The sequence below is a fragment of the Microcebus murinus genome, chromosome 9, assembly GCF_040939455.1.
Source record: "Microcebus murinus isolate Inina chromosome 9, M.murinus_Inina_mat1.0, whole genome shotgun sequence".
Lineage (NCBI taxonomy): Eukaryota > Metazoa > Chordata > Mammalia > Primates > Cheirogaleidae > Microcebus > Microcebus murinus.
In genome coordinates, this window is record NC_134112.1 from 66,204,863 (window position 1) to 66,227,743 (window position 22,881).

The window sequence follows — 22,881 nt, forward strand, 5'->3', positions numbered from 1 at the left end:
TATTAAACTAATAAATTTGCATTAACTGTTTTAACAGTTCTACAGATTACTCCTGGGTTTTCTAAGTGAAGAATATCATACTTAAGAAATATAAAGTTTGGAATCTTCCTCTCCTATTTCTACATCTTTCATTTCTCTTTACTGTCTTACTCTGCACTGGCAATGACCTTTAGCATAATGTCAAACAGAAGTGGTAAAAGTGGGCTTTATTGCTGTGCTTCTGATTTAAAGGGAAGGCTTGTAACATTTCTCCAATGAGTATAATAGGTGCCACAGGTTGATGATATTGTTTTAAGAAACAGAATGCTATAATCAGAGTTCTTTTTGGAATAAATCCTTAGTGATAGAAGAATGGTTTGGAGCAGAATTATCCAGGAGTCATTCTACAGAAATCACTTCTATTTAGTGCAAAAGCCAGGTTGTTTGTGATGCCCTATTAATAGGATATACCTCATGGCTTTGATTTTGACTACCGTGATAAAAAATTGCATTTTTACTTGATCAATACACTAAGTTAGACAAATATGAATATTCCATTATATCACATGAATCTTCCTATGGATAATATCTAAAAACGGAGTTGTTGTGATTTACTATAGGCTTCATAATTGGCTCCATTATACAGAAAATAATCACCCAAGTCACTCACAATCAAACTGATCTTGTATTTCTGTTGCAAGTCATTTCAGTAAATATAACCAATAAGATACTGACTCAGAACAAAATTTTTAAGATTACCCAAGAAGCTTTAGGAAAATTAAAAATGTCCAAGGAATGTTATCTCCCAGAAGTTCAGTCAAAAGCTCACCAAACACATAGTTTGGTGTTTATAAAGTCATTTTCATAGTTTGGTGTTTATTAAGAGAAGTAGAGAGCAAACAATCATTCACCAAACATTTTATAAATACATGTCCATGTAAATGAGGCAATTCAATCTCAAACCCTGAATCACACAGTATGCTTAACAGCAAGGTTCTTTTTATTTCTTGTGGGCCCCAAATATTTTTTATTTTATCTTACAAGTAAGATAAAGGATCTGACTCTACTTAAAAAAATTCTAAGAGCTTATTAAATTGCTAAACTAATAATCCAGCATATATTTCACTAAATCGTGGCTACTTAACCACTGTCAGTAAATATACATTTCTAATAAAACGAACATACTTAATTCTGTAACTAAACGGCCCAAAGGAATAGTATCTGCCATAGTAATGGAGTCTAATGACAATTCTGCTGACATTCTCCTATCAGAAAATGAAATCATGTGGAAAATGATTTTTACACTAGCAGAATAATTAATACAGAGGACAAAATTTGATTTGGTGGAAATAGAAGCTTAGATAATCTCTGGTCTTGGGGGTAGGAGGGACATTGTTTACTTTACCACTATGTTATGCTTCCATTACCTCTTTTTAAAAACATATTTTTTAATATCCTAACTGTACAGCAACAAATCCAACTAATAGAAAAGCTAATCCTGAGGGGCTTTTTGTTTCTTTTTGCTGTGTGGGCATTTCTTGCTCTTAAACATTGCTTTATAGAATGGGCTTTCTTCTGAGACTTAGCTATCTTTGATTATACAGATATTTTCATTAATATGGCACCTCTTTTAATTGGTTTTGATCTTTTTATGAAATGCATGCCTTTGTCTATACCAGTTAAATGAAAATTATATTTAAGTAAAATATGTGGCATTGTGAGGTTCTAGCACTGTTTAAGGTGACTGTGAGAAACAACTGAAGAAAAACACCAAGGTAAGACTTTATGACTTCAAGAACCACAGGATTGGTCTTACCATTATTTTTCTATAAAATATACATTATTTTAGTACCCAACAAAAATTTTTAATGAATAAGCATGTATTACAAGACAATAAGAAACTAAAACCAATTAAAGTCTAAGCAACATTTTTCAAAGAAAGTGTGAATAGAACACTTTATGTGGAGCTTGTCAACACAGTCTAAAGATCTTTTTCTTTATTTGAAAATGGCTGATTTTAAATAAAAGCTACTCTAACTGCTCTTGAGAACTTACACAAGGAAAATATTACACATCAACAATAAATAAAATGAAATGTCAATTTATTCTCATATGTCCACAAGATTATTCTGTACTGTGTAAGCAGAATATGTTCAATGCAGGTGAAACCCCTTACCCACTGCAGGCATAAAATCACTCCATTCACAAAACGTACAGCATCTAGAGTGCCGTAAAATTTTGCCAGATAGTTATTATTCTCACTGATTTTAGAACACTGTTCTACCAAATCCACTGAGGAGGTTGCACAGGTTTTTCGTATGAGTTTGTAGTACACAAATGCTCTACTCCTGTAAAAGGCTCTGCCATACCCCCGCCTAGAGTACTGGTTACACTCTACTGTGATGGCCCATTGTGAGCCTCCCCTCTGTTCTATCCTTTCTGGAGGGTGGGGATTATACATCAGTCACTGTTGTATCTATTGACCCTCTTTACCTGCTCCTTATGGGCATCAGGACATTTTTTTCATACTTGGTGACAGTGTCCAAAGGATTACAAAGACTCACAGGTTCAGTATACACCTTATTATTCATGACTTGAATCTCTGCCCTTATGATCTCTAATTATTTTAAATATTTCCCAAAACTCCATTCCAATTCCTCTCTTTGTTATGTGGTCTAATATCAAATAATCCCTTCCTTTCATCCTTCCTACAACTGCCTACAACTCCAACAATCTTATTCTTGCTGCCCTAGTTAACACATATTGTATTTTTTTAACCAAAAATGCACAACATAGGGAAAAAATTCAAAACAAGTATGACTAGATACTAAACCTCTTACAATGTCCATTTCCCACGTACAGCACCTAATCTAGCAATCTCTCTCCAGTTAATAAAAGTCTTATTCTCCAGATCCCTTCCACCCGTCAGGATCCACAGACCAAAATCAAGGTGGACAAACAGCAGATGCTCAAAAATGTGTCTTGAAGGGATAAATGAAAGGCTTTGCATGATATGAAACCATGAATTTTGCTTTTCTCCTTTGCTTTTTCGCTAGTTTTTAAAAAATGAAAAACTTTTTTTGCACTTCATAAACTTCAAAAGGAATTCTATGAGATTTTAATCCTCATTTTCCATACATTTATATATATCATCACTTTCAGACCATCAGCTCATTTCATTAATAAACAATATTTGTAATGGTCATTTATTATTAAATCTTTCATTTTCTATTAGGCATATTTCCTTCAAGAAATACTCTAGGCAGCTAATATTTTATTTAATTAGGTATCAATGAAATAAGTGATTGAATTAGCTCTTTTCCAAGGGACTTGGAACTAAAAAGATTTCATGTTTAGTATAACTTGCAGTTTCCATTCTCAGATACAGGCAGTATATCATGCATAGTTTCTGCATCCAAATTGTTCAGTTCTGCTTCATGGTCCCTGCACACAAATTGCTCACAAGGTGACACTATGATCACAAACCTAAAAATCAAAATACATTTATACATATTGGAAAGATTATCTTTGCCTTAAAATATTTAAGTCAAAGGTTTTTCTTTTCTAATGTCCTTTCATCAATGTAGTTAAATAAATTATTTAACTAGTAGTTAAAATAAATTATTTATTTTAGATTTATTTTTAGATACCAGGGTTTCACAACTCTGGTAACTATCTAACACAACTATCTAACACAACACAACTAATCACTATGTGAAATAGTGAAAGTATCTCAGTTGTTCGTGACTTAAAGCTAGATAAAAATGATAGAAAAACCTCAAAGTTAGAAAATGTGCAAGATAGGCCATGAAAAGAATTGCATTTGTATTTTCACCAAAAAGAATCAATATCTATGAGAACAGTTCAAATATAAGTACTGAAATGAATATTTATAATAAATGGGAGAAAGAACTGCTGCGTGCATTTTTAATTTGTGAAGAGTTTGCTGATCTGAAGAGGTTAAAAATGACTATTTGAAAACTCTCAGCTAGGCATGCACACATACAAATACAAAACTTGCTTTTTATGTGCTTCCATTTTAAAGCAAGTAGAACATTCATCAACACCTATAATGATCAATTACTTTTGGGTGCTGGCAAAGAACAGCCTGGCTATAATAGAAGATGTATTAATGTGTTCTACATGGAATTAGGGGTGGTAAAAGGAAAGATACTAATTTCTTTCACAAAGCAAAAGAATTACTCAGAGAAACGCTTAGAAAATACTCTGAGCAATTGCAAACCAACACGTCAGAATCATCATACATCTTTAATATAATACATAATCCAATAAAATCTAGTAACACTTCAGGCAATTATCATAATTTTAAAGGAAACTTACGAAAGATATTTTTCATGCTAGAAATCCAAACTAAAGTCATAAATTAGTGAATCCATATTATAAGACGATAAGACATTTTCTACCATTGTGCAATGATGATATATTCAAGAGGGGTAGCATAAGGATATTTCATAGAGATATTATGCATAATGGAAACATTTCATATCCAATCATATCTATGATGAACGAAATAAAATGTCTTTTAGGTAATTTATTTTTACTTTCAAATTGCTACTAAATTTCTTCACAACAGTCACTTCTATACTATAAGTGACCTAGAATTTCCCAAATAGCTTGTCTCATTTTGGGTATTAGATTATATTTTTGTAATAATTATGATTCAAAACCGAGAAAAGGCCTTAGAAGTATTTATTATCATTGTTGCAACTAGCAAAAAGAAGTAGGATTAGTCTCCTAAAATTGTCTGCCACATATCCATACACTAATCTAACCCCAGCTCAATTACTGTATTTTAGCCAAAGGTGAGTCAAAGTGGCTACTCTTTAGTAATAACAATAGTGGTCCCTCAGATGCTCAATCTATACATACGTAACTAGTATAGCTTTAGGAAAATCTAATGGGTGAAGATCCAAGTATTTAAACAGACTAGATAATTAGAAATCAGTTTCCATTACCTAAAAGATTTTTCACTTTATATAATGATACTGCAGGGATTCACAAATAGAGAATTTCTGTATGCATTCAATATGAAAAAATTCATAAAATATCAACTTAGTCACGTATTTTACAGAATATAAGCATGGAATAAGGAATGCCTACACTTTTGCTATAAATTAAATGCTTAGAAAATGTTATTTATGAAGAATGGCAGATTATGCCACCCCAAAATATGCCACTTTGATATAAGAATATCAAATTAAGCTTAAAGCTTAATTACTTTAAGCTATGGGCACTTGAAAAGCAGCAGACACAAGAAGGGGATTCAAATCTTCCCCTTTTCTTTCTGAAAACAGGAGATAAAACCTTTCATGTGAATGATGCCCTCCTTGTACCAAAAGAAAAGAAACATTCTTCTATGGGGAGTAATAGCAGAGACAATTCTGTACAAATAGATCTTGTTAAAATAATTTTTATCTTTCTTTAGCCTCCCCATGTAATTTAGTTACTTTTTCACAATTACCTCTCTTTGTTTGATCTAATACAAAAGTATGTAGGTCTTGCCATTTCTTTGAGTCTTCATTTCTTTGAGGGCTCTGTAAAACTTCTGTTAAATTTGCATGCTTTCCTTCTGTTAATCTGTGTTATGTAACTTAATTCTCAAGCCCAGCTAAAAAGCATCTTTTGGTACTTTGTTGAAGTTTTTAAGTTATTTTCCATGAAACACACACATATGCAAATATAAACATATCCCTTGATACTTTATGTTATATATTTATGATTCTTAAAAGGAAATTTTCAAACATAAACCATTTCACTATAAAATTCATGATCAGTCTTGGCTGACTTACCTGAGCAATCTATCTGACATACTTTCGTTCCCACTTTTGAAATCCAATTATATCAGCAACAAGATAAAAGATGACTTACCGGCCCAAAAGAGTTACTGTCAAAACTGTGTCCATGATGATCACCTTCAACCCAGATGTGACCACGGGGGACTTTGACATACCGATTTTTGTGTCCAATGGTTCTAGAAATAAACAATGTAACCATTGAGATAAGAGCAGAAAGGAGATCAAACAGCAGAGCATACAAACTCAGCAAGGGCAAAAATGTTATAAAGATGTAACAGACAAGTTAACCAGGAAGCGTTTTCGTAACTTCATTTTTAAGTAAGATGTGGTTAGGTTCCTGTAAACCTATTCATGGTATTATTAATGCTATAGATAGGAATTTTGTGCTTAAATAAAATGCATTAGTATCAAATATAATGTGTTGGTGCTTAATTTATTTCATAATATCCTCAATAGGTACTTATGAAATTTAATAGGCCCTAGCAAAATAGAGATCTATTGGATTTTTGACACGTGCTTTTGAGTCAACGTTCAACTCTTCCAACTGACTCATAGACAGCTGCAATCTTCATTGTTTTTTTTAGTCAAACTTTTCAAACCAATGGACAACACTTTCATACTTCTTAATACTTTAAATTTTGGCATATATAAGAAAGAAACAGAAAATAATCTGGATGATCTCTTGTTAGATATAAACTAACTATAAACTAACAATATCGCTGCAAATTTTTGGTCAGCACTAAATTATCCTTAAAAATGAGTAACTTTTTGGCTATTTTGAAGACTAAAGATTAATGATCAATGATACACATTTGGGCCAGGAGCGATGGCTCATGCCTATAATCCTAGCACTTTGAGAGGGTGAGGCAGGAGGACTCCTTGAGGCCAGGAGTTTGAGACCAGTCTGCACAAGAGTGAGACCCCATCTCTAAAAAAACAAAATAGAAAAATTAGCCAGTGTGGTGGCATGTGCCTGTAGTCCCCGCTACTAGCGAGGCTGAGGCAGGAGGATCGCTTTAGCTCAGGAGTTGGAAGTTGCAGTTAGCTATGATGCTGCTGCTGTACTCTAGCCTGGGAAACAGAGGAAGACCCTGTCTCAAAAAAAAAAAAAAAAAGTACACATTTGGCAGAACATTCCAGATTTTTAAAGCTAGCAAGTAAAGGAAGTAAGAAAAGACCCTCTTACATAGTGCTGGTAGCAATGTAAAATGATACATGATACAACTTTTTTGTTATTGTTGTTTTTAGCCTATATTTCCATTTTAGGGCAATTTTTCACAAAATTTTAAGAGACTAAAATGTTCATGCCTTTTGACCTAGTTATTCTACTTGTAGAAATCCATCCTAAAAAATGAGAAATATGGACAAATATTTGTTATCAGAGGAGTCCAACTAAGATTTTTATAGCAAAAATACAAAAATACCCCAATTTACCTAAATATACAACACAGAATTGGTTCAATAAATTATGATACAACTAATTAAATAAATGAGGCAAGATTAGGATAAAATATTATTCCAATCCAAAAATGATATATTCTTTTGGGGGCAGAGACTGCTTTTTTCTTTTTCCTTTTGTTTCCCAAGCACTCAGGGAAATGTCTAGCCTGAAGAAGCTTCTCAATGAATGTTGGCTGAATAGATGAATGAATAAATACTACCTCCAAGGCTATAGACTTCAGAGATTGAACTGGGCGCACTGTTCTTTGAGGTGGTATCCCTCTGAGACCATTTTTGATAGTTATCAAGTTGTATATGTACAGAAGAATACATTAAAAAGGAAAACTACACATAAATTCGTGTTACAGAAATTGAAACTATTCATTATCTAGGATGGTTTTTATTTTCAAGATAATTTCAGTGTTAAATTACTTTGCTTTAGATCAGAAAATCATTCATGCAAGGAAGCAATGTTGAATCCATTAGAAGCCCACACTAAGTTAATGACTGCTGTTTATTTTTAATTACTACTGGGAAGAAAGTTTTCAGCTTTCTAAAGAAAAGCCAAAAACAAGTTGAATACATCTTACCATCACATACTCTGTAATATAAGTGTTCTTCAATTAAAGTCAGTCAATTAGTTCTTGACATCACTACTACTTTTATTATGAGATTGCCTCTAAGAACTAATATCCCACATCCAGTGCTGATGACAGGGAGAAGACCCTTTTACTTGATTGTTGTCAAGGCATACTCTCCAAATAAGTCCCACCTTATTAAGCTGGGTATTTTGGATACTTAGAAGAAAAAAAAAAAAACAATTACCAATTTTGTCTCTTCAAATAACCATTCCAGAATTATAAAGTAAAACCAGCATAAAATCATCTGTGCAATGACATGGTGGGTTTTAAATCAAGCATATTCTTCTAGAAACCAGAAAAATGATATAAAACCCAGACTGAGTTTCAATGTCATAAAATCAAGGAGTCAAGGTAATTGAGACAGAAACTAACATCATAAACGTACCAGTGACAGTTAAATGTTTCCTTGCATTGACTGTCTTGTCTAAAACATTTAAATACACCCTTTATCTCATTATTTTCTAGCCACTTATAGTGCTTTATTTTTCTTTATTGCACCTAACACTTGACATGCATTTATAGATTTGTTTATATTATTTCTCCCCACTAGAATGCAATCTTTAGAATTATGCTATTCTTGTTCACTAGAGTATCTATGGAGCTCAGAAGAATACATTGCACACAGTGCTCAACAATTATTTGTTAAGTAAATGACTAAATGAATGAATGATAAAATATAATGCCACAGTGGCAAAATATAGTGGAAAGTATATAGATTCTGAAAACAGACCTAACCACTTTTAATTTTGACATTATTACTCACAAGTAATATTGTGCAAGTTACTTAATAATCTTTAAAATGGGATTAATAAGACATACCCTAACCAAGATAAGATAAAGCTTATTATTAATAGTTAGATGAAAATATAATGGAGACTTGTTACACAGCATAATCTCTGGAGCCAGCCTATCTTGAAAGGGTAACACTTTCAAGCTTATATGATCTGGGTAAGTTGACAAAACTGTTGTCAATTTCCTCATTTACACAACTGGGCAAATAATAATACCTAACTCAAAAAGTTATTTTACGGATAAAAGTGGCATATATTAAATACTTGGTAAATGGGTTATCTTTTAGTTGAGACTGTTAAGAAAAGCAATGAATATAGTTCTGATATATAGTTAGAACCCAATAAGTGGTAGTTATTATTGCTATTGTCTTCCTTTGTCCCTTATTTTATTTCATTTTATAATTCAGAATGTGTTCAGCCTTTGCTATCTATTAGCATCAGTCTCTTAAAATTACCTGAACTATGCCTCGATAATTTCCTTTCCCCACAGTTGTGCTGTAACTATAGACTATTTTTAATGGTACAATGAATCTTTTTTCTTCTTTTACTCTTATGTCCTTTGGGAACACTCTAAAACTTACATGTGAAAACACTATCTATTTGTGAATATTCAAATATGCAGAGAATAGTAGATGAAAGCACAATCTATTTGTATTTTTACCTACTAGTCTCTTGCATATTTGAATATTGCTATGTTAATCCCAGATACCAGACAGTGTTGAAAGAAGTCTTTGAGCTATGGAACCCTGGTAAGATTCATCCCACATACATAGTGCATATTCTGTATCTCAGGTTTCAATCTAACTTTTAAAAAAATAACCCAAAGTGGCTTTAAAAAAATATGATGTTAAAATATTGGACTAGATCCTTTTAGGACTGCCAAAGAAATATAATGCTCCTAATAGAATTTCTTTAGACAAAGAATTTTAAATAGCTTTGTGCTCTTGAATTCACATAAAAAAAGACAAGATAATCTTTTAGGTGATTTAACAGTTAAGTGAGGTGTCAGCCTACAAGGTTGTATGTATCTATGGCTTGCAAATAATTTTGGTTTTGACAGTCAAAAATGAGTTCTGTATAGTATTCTAACTACCTGTCTAAAAAGGGGCATTTTTAGTACTAGCTTTACCAAGACAAGTTACCTAGGTTTTATAAATGGAATGAAGAATCATTGCCTCCAATTTAATTTGACCTTGAAAACAATATTTTATAAGTCTTTGAATTCTGAATGCCATGAGTTGAATACAAAGTATTGTCCGTGTAATTCTTGATACCACAAGGAGGGAAGAAATTTTTGCTAAAAGTGTTTCCCAAATAAACACACACAGACATACACTCACATTCCTAATCTAGGTACTTCGTATTAATAATTCATAATTGATTGATGGTATTTATTTTTCAAAGCATTCTATTGATTTTTCTCATTATCCAAAGTAGAAGCTGCTCTGAGGATGTGTACTGCTCCCTGGATCCTAGTCTGCTGGCTTTCACTGTCTGGAAGAGACCAGGAGCCAAGTGCTCAGGATCCAAACAGATCAGAAACCAGAACTAAGTCTCTTTATCATCACTAGTACGTGGGACCAGAAAAAAATAATTTACCATGAGGAAAGCAAAATAAAATTTACAATTGCCTATCTGGGGTTGTCCTCTCACAGGAAAAAAGTCTCCCTTGAGAATCTACATTCTGCTCTCAGGGGAGATTAAGGTTCAAATTCACACTACTTGGCTGGCTTGGGAAAGTTAAGAATTAACTTTAATTGGCCCCAGGCATCTCACAGTGGTAAATATAAATCTCTTCAGGGATAATCCCTCAAATCTAGTTTTCAGGTTTTCTATAGATAAGTCCCAGGCAACAGGAATCCATAATCCAAAATAACAGATCTCATGAGGAAATAGCCACCATTAGTGAGTCAGGACAAACAATAAACCAGCACACTTAGATGACCCCCCCAAGGACTTCAAATGCTGAATTAATGAATGTAAATCATACATCTTTAAATACATTTTAAAATAAAAAGAGAATTAAAAACATGAGTAAGGAAGATTACCATATTATTAAGACAGACATTTAAAAAGGAACCAAATAGAACTTTCCCTTGGCCTTGTGAAAGTTCGCTGAAAAATCAACTCGAAAGGCAGATTAATTGTAGACAAGGTAGACAAATGTATCTAATATATATTTCATAGTAAACAGAATGAAGACCCAAAGATACAGGGGAAATTTTCCATTTTTATGCTTAGGTTCAACAAAGTATGTGCAGTTCTATAGAAATATGGTTGGACAAAAAGGGTATGATGTAATGCTAATAGACTGAGTAGAGACACCCAGCAAAGCCTGTCTGTCTAGATTCTCCTTGGCTTCTCTGAGCATGTGGTCCCTCCCGGGTGTGGTGCAAGACTCTTTCTAGAATGAAGGTTTTATGACTTACAGTCAAACAGGGTAAATCAGATAATTTCTTTATGGCTACTTTTTATACAGAGAGGTAGAGGGAAAGTTAGAGTACTATTTTTAGGTTTTAAGGCTGGCTTTGGGGAAAACGGGTTCTGGTTTCTATGAGCTGCCTTGGGGAAGAGGAATGTGAGTTTCTAGGGCTAGCCTAGGAGCAGAATGAGACTGATAGACAGGAGGGCAGGAGAAGGTTAGAGAAAAACTCTTGATTCTGAGGCAGCTTCTGAGGACTTCATTTTGGGATAATTTTTTCTGATTCTTGATATAAATATTTTATCAGATACATGTTTCTGCAAAAATGTCCTCCTAATCTATGCTGTGCTTTTTTCATTTTCTTAAGTTTTTTTTCTACAAAGAATATAGACTTTCAATTCTGATGAAGTATATTTAATCAATTTTTTCTCTTTATAGAGAGAAAGGTTTTTTAAGTTTTTTTTCCTACAAAGAATATAGATTCTCAATTCTGATGAGGTCTATTTAATCAATTTTTTCTCTTTATGGCACATGGTTTTCTCACTATAAGAAATCACTGCCTAATCCAAACTCATAAAGATTTTCTATGTTTTCTTCTTTTAGGCTTGTTCCAGTTCTTAATGGATATGCTTCTAACTTCCCCCCATCCGATATAATGTTGGCTGTGGGTGTGCTGTATGTGGTTTTTATAATTTTGAGGTATATTCCATCTATGCCTATTTTGTTAAGAGTTTTTATCATAAAAGGGTGCTGAATTTTGTTGAATGCTTTTTCTGCATCTATTGAGATGATCATAAGGTCTTTGTTTTTGCTTCTATTCATGTAGTGAATCACATTTGTGGATTTATATATGTTGAACCATCCTTGCATCACTGGGATGAAGCCCGCTTGGCATGGTGGCTTATTTTTTAGATGTGCTGTTGAATTTGGCTTGCTAGTATTTTACTGAGGATTTTGCATCTATATTTATAAGAAATATTGGTTTGTAGTTTTGTTGTTGTTGTTGTGTCCTTTCTTGACTTCAGTATCAAAGTCATACTGGCTTCATAGAATGATTTGGGGAGGATTTCTACTTTCTTGATGTTATGAAATTATTTCTGCAATATGGGTACCAATTTTTCTGTGTAGGTCTGATAAAATTCTGTGAAACCATAATTACTTGGGACTTCAACACCCCAGTGACACAACTGGACAGATCCTCAAAGCAGAATATAAATAAATAAACACTGGACTTTAAAGGGCACTGTAGAGCAAATAGGCCTAGTGAAGATTTACAGAACAGTCTACCCAAAAACTATTAATACATATTCTTTGCACCAGCACATGGAACATTTTCTCAAATCAATCACATCTTAGGCCATAAAATATGTCTCAACAAATTCCAGGAATAGAAATTATGCCATGCATCTTCTCAGACCATAGTGGAATAAAATTAGAAATCAACTCCAACAGAAACACTCAATTCTACACAAAGTCATGGAAGTTAAACAACCTACTGCTGAAATCTTATTGTGTCGAGGAAGAAATAAAGATGGAAATCAAAAGATTCCTCAAACTAAATGACAAAGAGGACACAAGTTGTCAAAATCCATAGGATTTAGCAAAAGCAGTCTTAACGGGGAAATTTATAGCCTTAAATGCCTACATCAAAAAGATGGAAAGATAACAAATCAAAAATCTAATGAATCATCTCAGGGAACTAGAAATGGAAGAGCAAAACAAGCCCAAATCCAGCAGAAAAAAAGACATAACTAGGGTCAGAGCAGAACTAAATGAAACTGGAAAATAAAACAATACAGAAGATAAATGAAACAAAGATTTTGTTCTTTGAAAAGATAAACAAAATTGATAGATCTCTAACTAGATCAACCAGAAATAGAAAGAAAGGACCCAAGTAAGCTCAATCAGAAATGAAAAAGGAGATATTACAACTGATACCACAGAAATACAAAGTATCTTCTGAAAACACTATAAAAATTTCTATGCACATAAACTTGAAAATGTTGAGGAAACAGATAAATTCCTGGAAACACACACCTCCCCAAGCTCAGTCAGGAATAGAACTTCTGAAAAGATCAATTACGAGCAACAAAATTGAAGCAGCAATTTAAAAATCTTCCAACAAAAAAATCTTGGCTTTATATATTTTCAAACCAGGTACAGTTAATACTCTTTCTGCTCTACTTCTTTCCAAACCATTTTGGCTATTCTATGTCCTTTGCATTTCTGAATAAATTTTAGAATCACCTGTCCATTTCTATGAAAAGGAGCCTGCTGAGAGTTTGACTGGGAATGCATTAAGCCTCGAGAGCAAACTGGGTAGAACTGGCATCTTAACAAGACTGAATGGTCCCATTAATGAACACGGCATTTTAAAGGTATTTTAATTTTTTTCTGTTACATTGCATGATTGATAGTGTAACAGTCTTGCACATCTTTTGCTAAATTGATTTCTAAATATTTGCTGTTCTTTTGATATTATTTTAAAAGATTTTTTAAAAAACTTTAAATGTCAATTTTTCATTAGGAATACATAGCAATACAATTGACTTTTCTGTATTGGTTTTGTATCCCACAACCTTCCTAAATTAGGACATCCCTGGCTTGGTCATGATGAATTCAATATTCACTAAGGATGTTTGCATCTATGTTCATGAGAAATATTTATCTGTAGGGCTTTATTTATTTATTTACTTATTTATTGTGTGTGTGTGTGTCTGTGTGTGTGTATACCACCTTTGTCTGGTTTTAGTATGAGGGTAATACTGTCTTCATAAAATGATATAGGAGTGTTACCTTGTCGTTTATGTCTTGGAAGAGTTTGTGCAGAATGGGTATTATTTCTTCATAATGTTTGGTAGAGTTCACCAGTAAAGCAATCTAGGCCTTGAGGAAAAGTTTTATTTCCTTTGTGTTTTTTTTTAAATGATGTCTTGCTATTTTTTGCCCAGGCTGGAGTACAGTAGTGTCATCATAACTCAGTGTAACCTCAAACTCCTAGGCTTAAGCAATCCTTCTGGTTGAGCTTCCCAAGTAGGTAGGACTATAAGCATGCACCACCATGCCCAGCTATTTTTTAAATTTTTTTGTAGATATAGGGGTCTCATTATGTTGCCCAGATTGGTCGTGAACTCCAGGCCTCAAGCTATCCTCTTGCCTTAGCCTCCCAAAATGCTAGGATTACATGCATGTGCCATTTGTGCCTGACCAGATATTTATATTATGAATTTAATTGACTTAATAGATATAGTTTTATTTAGATAGTCTATTACTTCTTTAAAGAACTTTAGTAGTTTGTATCCAAAGAATTCATTCATTTTACTTAAGCTATCAAATTTATTGACAAGAAATTCTTAATAATATATTAAATCTACAATGATGCTCCAACTTTCATGTTCCAACTTATCATGGTACTTTGCCTTCTCTGTATTTTTTGTGACCATTCTGGCTTGTAGTTTATTAATTTTATTTATTTGTTTAAACAACTACTTTTTGATATCATTGATCAACTCTTTTCTTTATCCTTTTCTCATTTTGTTGTTTTCTACTGTTAACGTTATTTCTTTCCTTCTACTTAATTTGATTAATTTTCTTTTCCAATAAATTTGCCTTTCAAATAATGCATTTTTTTACAGAGATTCCATTGGAGTATTTTTTATATCTTTCACTTCTCTCCTTATCACTTTTCTTGTTTTCTTTGTATCCCTGAGCATATTAATAATGTTCATAATAGTTGTTTTAAGGTTCTTTACCACCAGAACATCATCATTTTTATCATTTTTGATTTGTTTCTATTGATCAAATTTTCTTTACATTATAGATCATGTTTTTCTACTTCCTTGTATTTCTGGTAATTTTTTTTACTAGATGTAAACATTATGAAATTTATGTTGTTGAGTGCTGAATTTCACTGGATTCCTTAAAAAATGTTGGCTTTGCTCTAGCAAACTCTTAAGTTTCTTAGGATCAGTTTAATCCTTTTTAAGTCTTGACCTTAACCTTTTTTAGGTAAAGTCCAGAGCAGCCTTTAGCTAATTTACCTTCATAGCTAAGATGATACTCTTCTGAGGACTGTACCCAATGCCCTCTTTTACAGAATCTCCCCATTGGCTGGTGGAAACTCAATTTCCAATCTTCTGTGAAATATGGGAAATGTACAACTTACAGCTTTCAGTTTGCATTTCCATAGTTCTATGAATTTTTACTTTATGCTTGCATGGATCAATATAATGATTTAAAGGAACCCTCCTACAGATCTCCAGAGGTCTAGCTGCACACAGCTCCCTCCTTTAGTACTTTGTTCCACAAAGTACTGTCTTAGCCTCCAGGAACTGAATCTGACTCTTCAATGCTGAGAAATAGTAGGATCTGTTGCAGTCCAGAAGCTACTTCTCACCAGAAAGTTGGGGGCAATCATAAAGCTTTTATTGTTTATTTCCCCTCCCCTAACAGGGTAACAGCCCTGTGTTGACTGTTGCCAAATGCCTAAAAGCAGTTGTTTTATACAGTAAATATCTGATGTTTTAGTTGTTATTTGCAGAAACACAATTCTTATAGCACTTTTTTTCTTGAGTAGAAGAAGAAATTGGCCCTCAGAGTTGTTTGTAAGTGATCTGTGGTAGAGCCTGGATAGTAGGAGATTCAAACGTTCCCCAGATGATTATAGTGTACAATAAAGGTTGACACTAACTTTTAAAAAAACAGACAGAGAGAAAAAGACTTTCAGGAAAAAAAAATCCCTGAGATTTAAAAAGAAATAGTAAACATAGAAACTTGTAAATATGTGCATAAACCAAAAAATAATGTTTAATTTGGGTATAAGAATTATATTATTTATACTAATAACATATAAGAAAGGAGGTAAATGATTGAAGTCAAAGTTTTCTAAGGTTTTTAAATTATTATAGTGAAGAATTGAGATATTATCTTTAACTTTGTTCAGTATACATTTGAAACATTTTAAGAATAATGAAAATATAGTGTATAATTCTCAAACTTGTAGAAGGAAAATAGAATTTAAAAACTTCAATTAATTCAGAAGAATGCAAGAAAGGACAAAAAACACAAAAAGTAGGATCATCAGAAAGCACAAAATAAGATGAAATTGAAATATATCAATAATCATAATAAAAGTAAATAGACTAATCTATCTAATTAAAAATGATTGTACAATTAGGGAAAAAATTCTAGCTGTAGAATTTATGTGCTAAAAGATATGAGACAGATACATAAAAACAAAAACAGACACACAAAGAATTTGATAACAATAATAATAAAACAATAAATCAGGAAAATAACAGCTATTTTTAGGATCAGACAAAATGAGATCAGGTCTCTGAGAGGAGACTAGAGTTTCAACGGCATCTGATCATGAAAGGCCTTAAGTGCCTATTTATCCTATAAGAGAATTTTAAGCAGGTAAGTGAGCCTAAAACTCTTTAATGAATAAATTTAAATTCTTTTAGATCCATGGTCAGAAGATTCTAAAAACTCCTAAGACCCTCTTTCTATCACAACACAGCAACCCATTTTGCTGCTCAATATACTCAATTTTAAGACTAAATGCTGTCAAATGTTTGCTTTGTAACTAAGTATTTCTTCCCTTGTAGTGTATATTGCATTAGAAATGAAGTTTATGTGCCGGATGCGGTGCTTCACCCTTGTAATCCCAGCACTTTGGGAGGTCAAGGGAGAAGGATTACTTGAGGCCAGGAGTTCTAGACCAGCCTGAGCAACACAGGGAGACCCAGTCTCTACAAAAAACAGAAAAATTAGGCAGTTGAGGTGGTGTGCACCTCTAGTCCCAGCTACTAGGGAGGTTGAGGCAGGCAGATCACTTGAGCCCAGGAGTTTGAAGTTGCAGCAAGCTATGATGACACCACCATACTCTAGCCCTGGCAACTGAGCAAGACCTTGTCTCAAAAAAAAATAAAAAAAAAAAGTTTAAGTAATTAATAGACTAATAGAAGGTGTTTTTAAGCAGATGACATTTCTAGGAAGTTGGATTGCCTATGACTAACAGTAAGGGATTATGTTTCTAAAGATCACAGTTGAAAAGATCCTGGCAATGACCTAATTTCTCTTTGTTCAGTTAAAGAAGCAGAGACCAAAAGCATATAAGTCATATGATGATGTAATCTAGCTAGTTAGTGGTAGGGCAAAGACTACAGAAACCAGATTCCATAATTTCCTTTCCATTGTACCATCAATCATAACTATTTGGAATTTCAACAAAAAGGTCTATATTATTTTCTAAATAGACTACAGATGATTGCTAGGTGATCAGAGCAAATCTATTTAGTTCCTTCAAGTTAAAAGATTTATACCTCTTCACAATAAAGTTGCAGAATTAATTTTATCAATTTAATATGAATGAATGCTCTTTATTTTAGTGATAAATATTCTTGATGTACTTTTTTTTCTAAATTTGGATTATAGGACCCTACATGTGACGATTTTATTTAAAATATAGACTATTTTCTCCTGTTAAATATACATTTTAAAATGTCTGTTAGTGTCTATACAAATCAATGCAATTGTTAATGAGAATTTGAGAAATGTGTCAACATTTACTAAGTAACAGATTATATACATGCTATACCAGGCCATTCATGTAACACAGATTTTAACTATGTTGATCAACCCAGGAGTGGGATATACAATTTATTCCATGTTATCTTGTATATTATTGTTAGTTTATGAGACTAAGATTATGAACTCTGTGAGAATAAGCACTGTGATTTTTGTTTCTTGGTATAAATCAACATTTACTGAATGACTACATGAGGCAGTGTAGTTTGTGTGGGTGAAGCCACAAAAAAGAATAAGATCTAGTCCTTTTGATTAAGATTATAACTTATGCCATGATTCAAACCATGAGCAGCAAAAGCGGTAAATGAAATATATATTAGACAGTTTAAACTACCATAGAAAACATTTAAAAAATTGGAAGCATTTACAATAAAATAATTGGTTAAAGGAGGAGGAAATGAATGAATGTCAAACATTGCTAACTGCCTTAGTGTTCAAAAAATAGTACTGTTTTAGGCTAGAATCATCAGAAAAGTCTATGAACATTTGAATCAAGGTATGAAGAACCGATAAAAGCCAAGAACTGATAAGATAAAGAATGCAGTGTGGAATTCAAATCCTGTTCACTTACAGAATGAAAATTTTTTTAGTGCATTATTTTCTTGGGAAAAGCCATTATAAATTAAGGAAAATATTTTATAAGTCATTTTCTAATCAAGATATCCAATACAGAAATATTAAATATATGTAAATTATTGAATTATAAAGGCATTGGTTTTTCTCTTAAGTATTCTATATGCTATTATAATATATCTAATATTAATTTATCATAAATCATACTTAGTCAAATGTTTTAAGTAGGTCAAAATATTATTGTAATTATAGCATAATTACAGATATTCTATTAATATGAGCTGACTGAGTATAGAAAACGTAACTCCACATTGTAAAAAAAAATTCTAACTTGCATATATAATATTGAAAATTGGTTTTGATGAAATGATGGTTGCATGAAATGTTAAAGGTGTAAATACCATAATCAGCTTACCTATTGTTAAACTGGACTTTATCATGTACAAAAATAGTGACTCATGTCATTTTTCATACTTGACTTCCTAGCAAACCAATTCAAATACAATAGTGAACTTTAATGCATAATTTTATTTTTCAAAAAAAATCAGTATTTATTATAAATGGTATTGCTGTGCTTGCTTACAAAATAATTTCAAAATAATTTCCTGTGTATTTTCATCATTCATCATTTAGTTTGTAGGTCTTTCCCCACATGCTAGCTATATAGGGGGAAAAATCACATTTCAGTGGGTTTTTTTTTTTGTAAGGTCTGATAATGTTTAAATACTTAGGGACCAATGAACAATATTCCATCTTTTTGCTTTTATCTCAGTCTTATAACCATAACTGTTTAGCACTAAAGGAAATGTGTGCTATTTCCTACAAACAAAATTAATGAGCTTTTGGATTATTTACTAAAACAAAAAAAAGTATGCCTCAGAGCTAAAGAGTTCACTAAAAAATGACTTCTTTTAAAATATGTCTTCAGAAATGTAAACAATAGGATAACTTTGAAGCGTGAAGGCAGTGTGACAAAGGGAAAAGTAAGGTGGACTTCCAGGGTAGACAGATTTAGAATGAATTCTAGTTCTGATACTTCCTAGTAAGCATGACCTTGGACCGTGGGCCCAGAGGTTCCTCACTGATCAAGTGAGGAACTGATCAAGAATAATATAGTATCTGTTTCATAGAAGTGCGGTGAAATATAACGAGTTAATGCATGCAACATTTTTAGAATAGTGCCTGGTAGAGCAAACCCCAATAAGTGGTAGAGATTATTAGGAAATAAGCTTAGCTATTCTTGTCATATACTAATTAAAGCAGCCAGAAAAACATTCTTCTCTAATTTGAATTCTGCAAGTATTTATTAAGTGTCCACTAGTATCAAGACTTGTTAGACACTAGAGATATAAACATAAATATGACACAGACACAGCCCTGGAAGAATTTTTAGTTTAAATGGGTGAACAGACTATTTTAAATGGATAATTTCAACTCAAAGTGGCAAGAGGACAATGTTAGAGGTGAAGATAGGGTAAAATAGGGAAGCAGGCCACAGATATCCAACTCAGGGTTATAGAAATGGCTTTAAGGACACTTTTGATACATTATGCTCATATTTCTAAAATTATCAACATCCACTGAATTACACAATGGGTATAAATTATCAACATCACTGAATCTTCAAGCTTAAGCCATGGAAAATGTATACAATTTTGCAATTAATTAAAAAAAAGTATTATGAGTAATAATAAAATAATCAGAAAGCTACATGTACAAAAAGGGGAAAGCCTTTTTAAGCAAAACTAGAAAATAAAAGTCATATTGTAAAATAAGATACAAAAATACCTGACAATTTAAAAATTAAAAATTTTTGAAAGACAAAATATACCATAAATAAAGTTAGAAGTCAATACACTAATAGTAACCATGGGAAAATAAATTCTGCACAGGTGACATACAAAGGACTGATAGTTAAACTATACAAAGAGCTCTCTAAAAGTCATGCATCGTGTTCTGTCTGTGGGATGGGCACGCTTGCAGCTTTGACTTGGGCAATGCAAAGGCGATTTATGTGACCAAAGCGTTTGCGCTCCTATAATATTCTGAAATTAAAAAAAAAAAAACACAAGTCATTTATTCAAAAAAACAATCCAATAGAAAATGGGTAAAACACAGGAATGGGTAAGTTATAGATGCAACGTGAAAAACTGCTCAAATTCACTAGTAGTCAGGAAAATATAAAAGAGTAAACATAAGAAACAACTTTATAACCAACAGCTGAAACCTATTGTTGGCATGAGTATAAGAAAAGTGTACTCTTTCATGTTCTGGTGGAAACATAAGGAGTTATGGTCTTCAGGGAAAGCAATCTGGCAGCATCCATAAAATTTTAAATATTTATTTGCTTTATGATCTAGCAATTTCACTACTGGGATTCAATGCCATAAAAATAACTAGTAAGGACACAGGCACAACAATGTTTTTTTACAACATTGTTAACAGTGGCAAAAAAATCTGGAAGCAAAGGTAATATTTTAAAACAGGGGAATGGTTTAATAAACAATGGTATGCCCATACCATGGAAAGCTATACAATCCATAAAAGGAATGAATTAGAGTTATCAATTAACTTGAGAGATTTTTCAAAATGTATCATTGAATGAGAAAAGCAGAAAAGTGTAAGTGATACCTTTTACGTTTTGTGGAGGAAAAAAACAAAATAATAAGGACCAAAGGCCACTATACATGCAAAGAATATGTGAATATAGGAAGCATTGTAGTAGCACAAAGAAAATTATACTGGGGATACACAAGAGGCTGCAGTCATGGGTGGGGGATGAAGGAACTCAACAGGATAAGAGGAAAAAGAAGACTAAAAGGAAGGAAAAACAAACAGCACTTCTAAATAAAGCATTATGATATTACCACATTAATGCCTTTGGTAAATCATATGTGGATTCATATACAAATAATTATAATAGACAAAAATACATTTTTATACATGTATATAAATGCAACATATAAAGAATTAAACTGAGAATGTTTCATAATACTGAAACAAGCCAAAAGTAAAAAAGGGAAAAAATAACCACTATTTTATAAAAGCTAAGGATAATAGCTCCAGAAATCCTCCCCTTGGTGGTCTTTCTTCTTTGAATGAATCAGTAAATAAATGCTGGAAGGCGGAAACAGAGGATGAATCAAGTTCATGGAACTGTCTTTCATTTTGCCATGGCCGCTCACTACACTAAGCAAAAGACTTCTCATAATGCTAGTCCTAACACGATGCCTATTAAAATAATCATTTTTGTTTAAGTAATGATAATAAAATGTCTTCCTAAAAAGTTTACTATTTATTCCATAGATAAGGAATGTAAAAACAAAACAAAAAAGCAAAAACCCTAAAAACCAAAAAACAACAACAAATAAAACATGTTCAATCTCCCCTAGGGATTGATCCCATGTGTAATTAAAATCAGGAGAGAAATATTTAAGAGTAGGGGTACTTGCTGATGGGCTGACTCTACAATGGCGTTTTTGTCGTGTAATTCGTAAAGAATCAGAAGACATTCTCCAGCTAGAAAATCTTTTTCAAAGTTAAAAACTTTCCTGAGTCCTTTTTTAATCAAAGAATTTAGCCCCCATTCTACAGAGCCTTTTTTTTTTTTTTTTTGAGCCAGAGTCTCACTTTGTTGGCCAGGCTAGATTGAGTGCCGTAGTGGCATTAGCCTGGCTCACAGCAACCTCCAACTCCTGGGCTCAAATGATCCTCCTGCCTCAGCCTCCCGAGTAGCTGGGACTACAGGCATGTGCCATCATGCCCGGCTAATTTTTTCTATATATCATTAGTTGGCCAATTAATTTCTTTCTATTTTTAGCAGAGATGGGGTCTCACCCTTGCTCAGGCTGGTCTCGAACTCCTGACCTTGAGCTATCCTCCCACCTCGGCCTCCCAGAGTGCTAGGATTACAGGAGTGAGCCACCGCACCTGGCCTTCTACAGTCTTTAGAATGAAGTTTGTTATCCTCTTCTAGGTGGAAAGCTCAGGAAACCTGCCTTTGTACTCCCATTTCAGAGTTAATAATTTAATGTTTTAAAAATCTCAGGCCTTCTAAGACACAAAGACAACTCTTTAATTGAGACTTATGAGCTGACTGATTTGCTTTCTTTTCCTCTATTCTTTATAGAGGCCTGCAATTTTATTTTTTGATAATTTCACTGTTAATTCAACTCATTTTTTTATTGCCTGCAATGGTTGTGAAACTATTTGATGTTCAAAGTGTAGAATAATGTAGTATCTTTTGAAATAAGTTTTCATTTGCTTTTTAATCACTTTTATAAGTTTTAATTGTCTACCAATAACACTACTATATACAACTACATCAAAAGAACCGATTGAAATTTAGTTAAATTTGAATTGGGATCCTTCTTTTTATATGGCCAATGGTACCAAATTAAAGCTACCTAATGAAAATCATCAGGGCTTAGGTTACTAATCATTATGCATTCTCCAACTACATATTCCTTAATACAAATTCATTTAACAGTTTCAAACAACAGTATTATAGAGAAAGAATACAATGACTTCTTAAAAGCATTACCATACTAGATGACATATTTGACAGCTACAGATTATTCTTCACAAAATAAAAATGTGAATAGGTTTTATAGATTATCAAATAAAGG

General features: G+C 32.7%; 1 protein-coding gene across 1 annotated transcript in view; it reads right to left on the reverse strand.

Annotated features, from left to right (window-relative positions):
- The window catches only part of IMMP2L (inner mitochondrial membrane peptidase subunit 2), an 841,176-nt gene that overhangs the window by 189,973 nt on the left and 628,322 nt on the right, over positions 1 to 22,881 (reverse strand). The window contains exon 6 of the mRNA XM_020289762.2: positions 5,869 to 5,971. Within this exon, the coding sequence (XP_020145351.1) occupies positions 5,869 to 5,971 (103 nt within the window). The remainder of the gene's footprint in view (positions 1 to 5,868; positions 5,972 to 22,881) is intronic.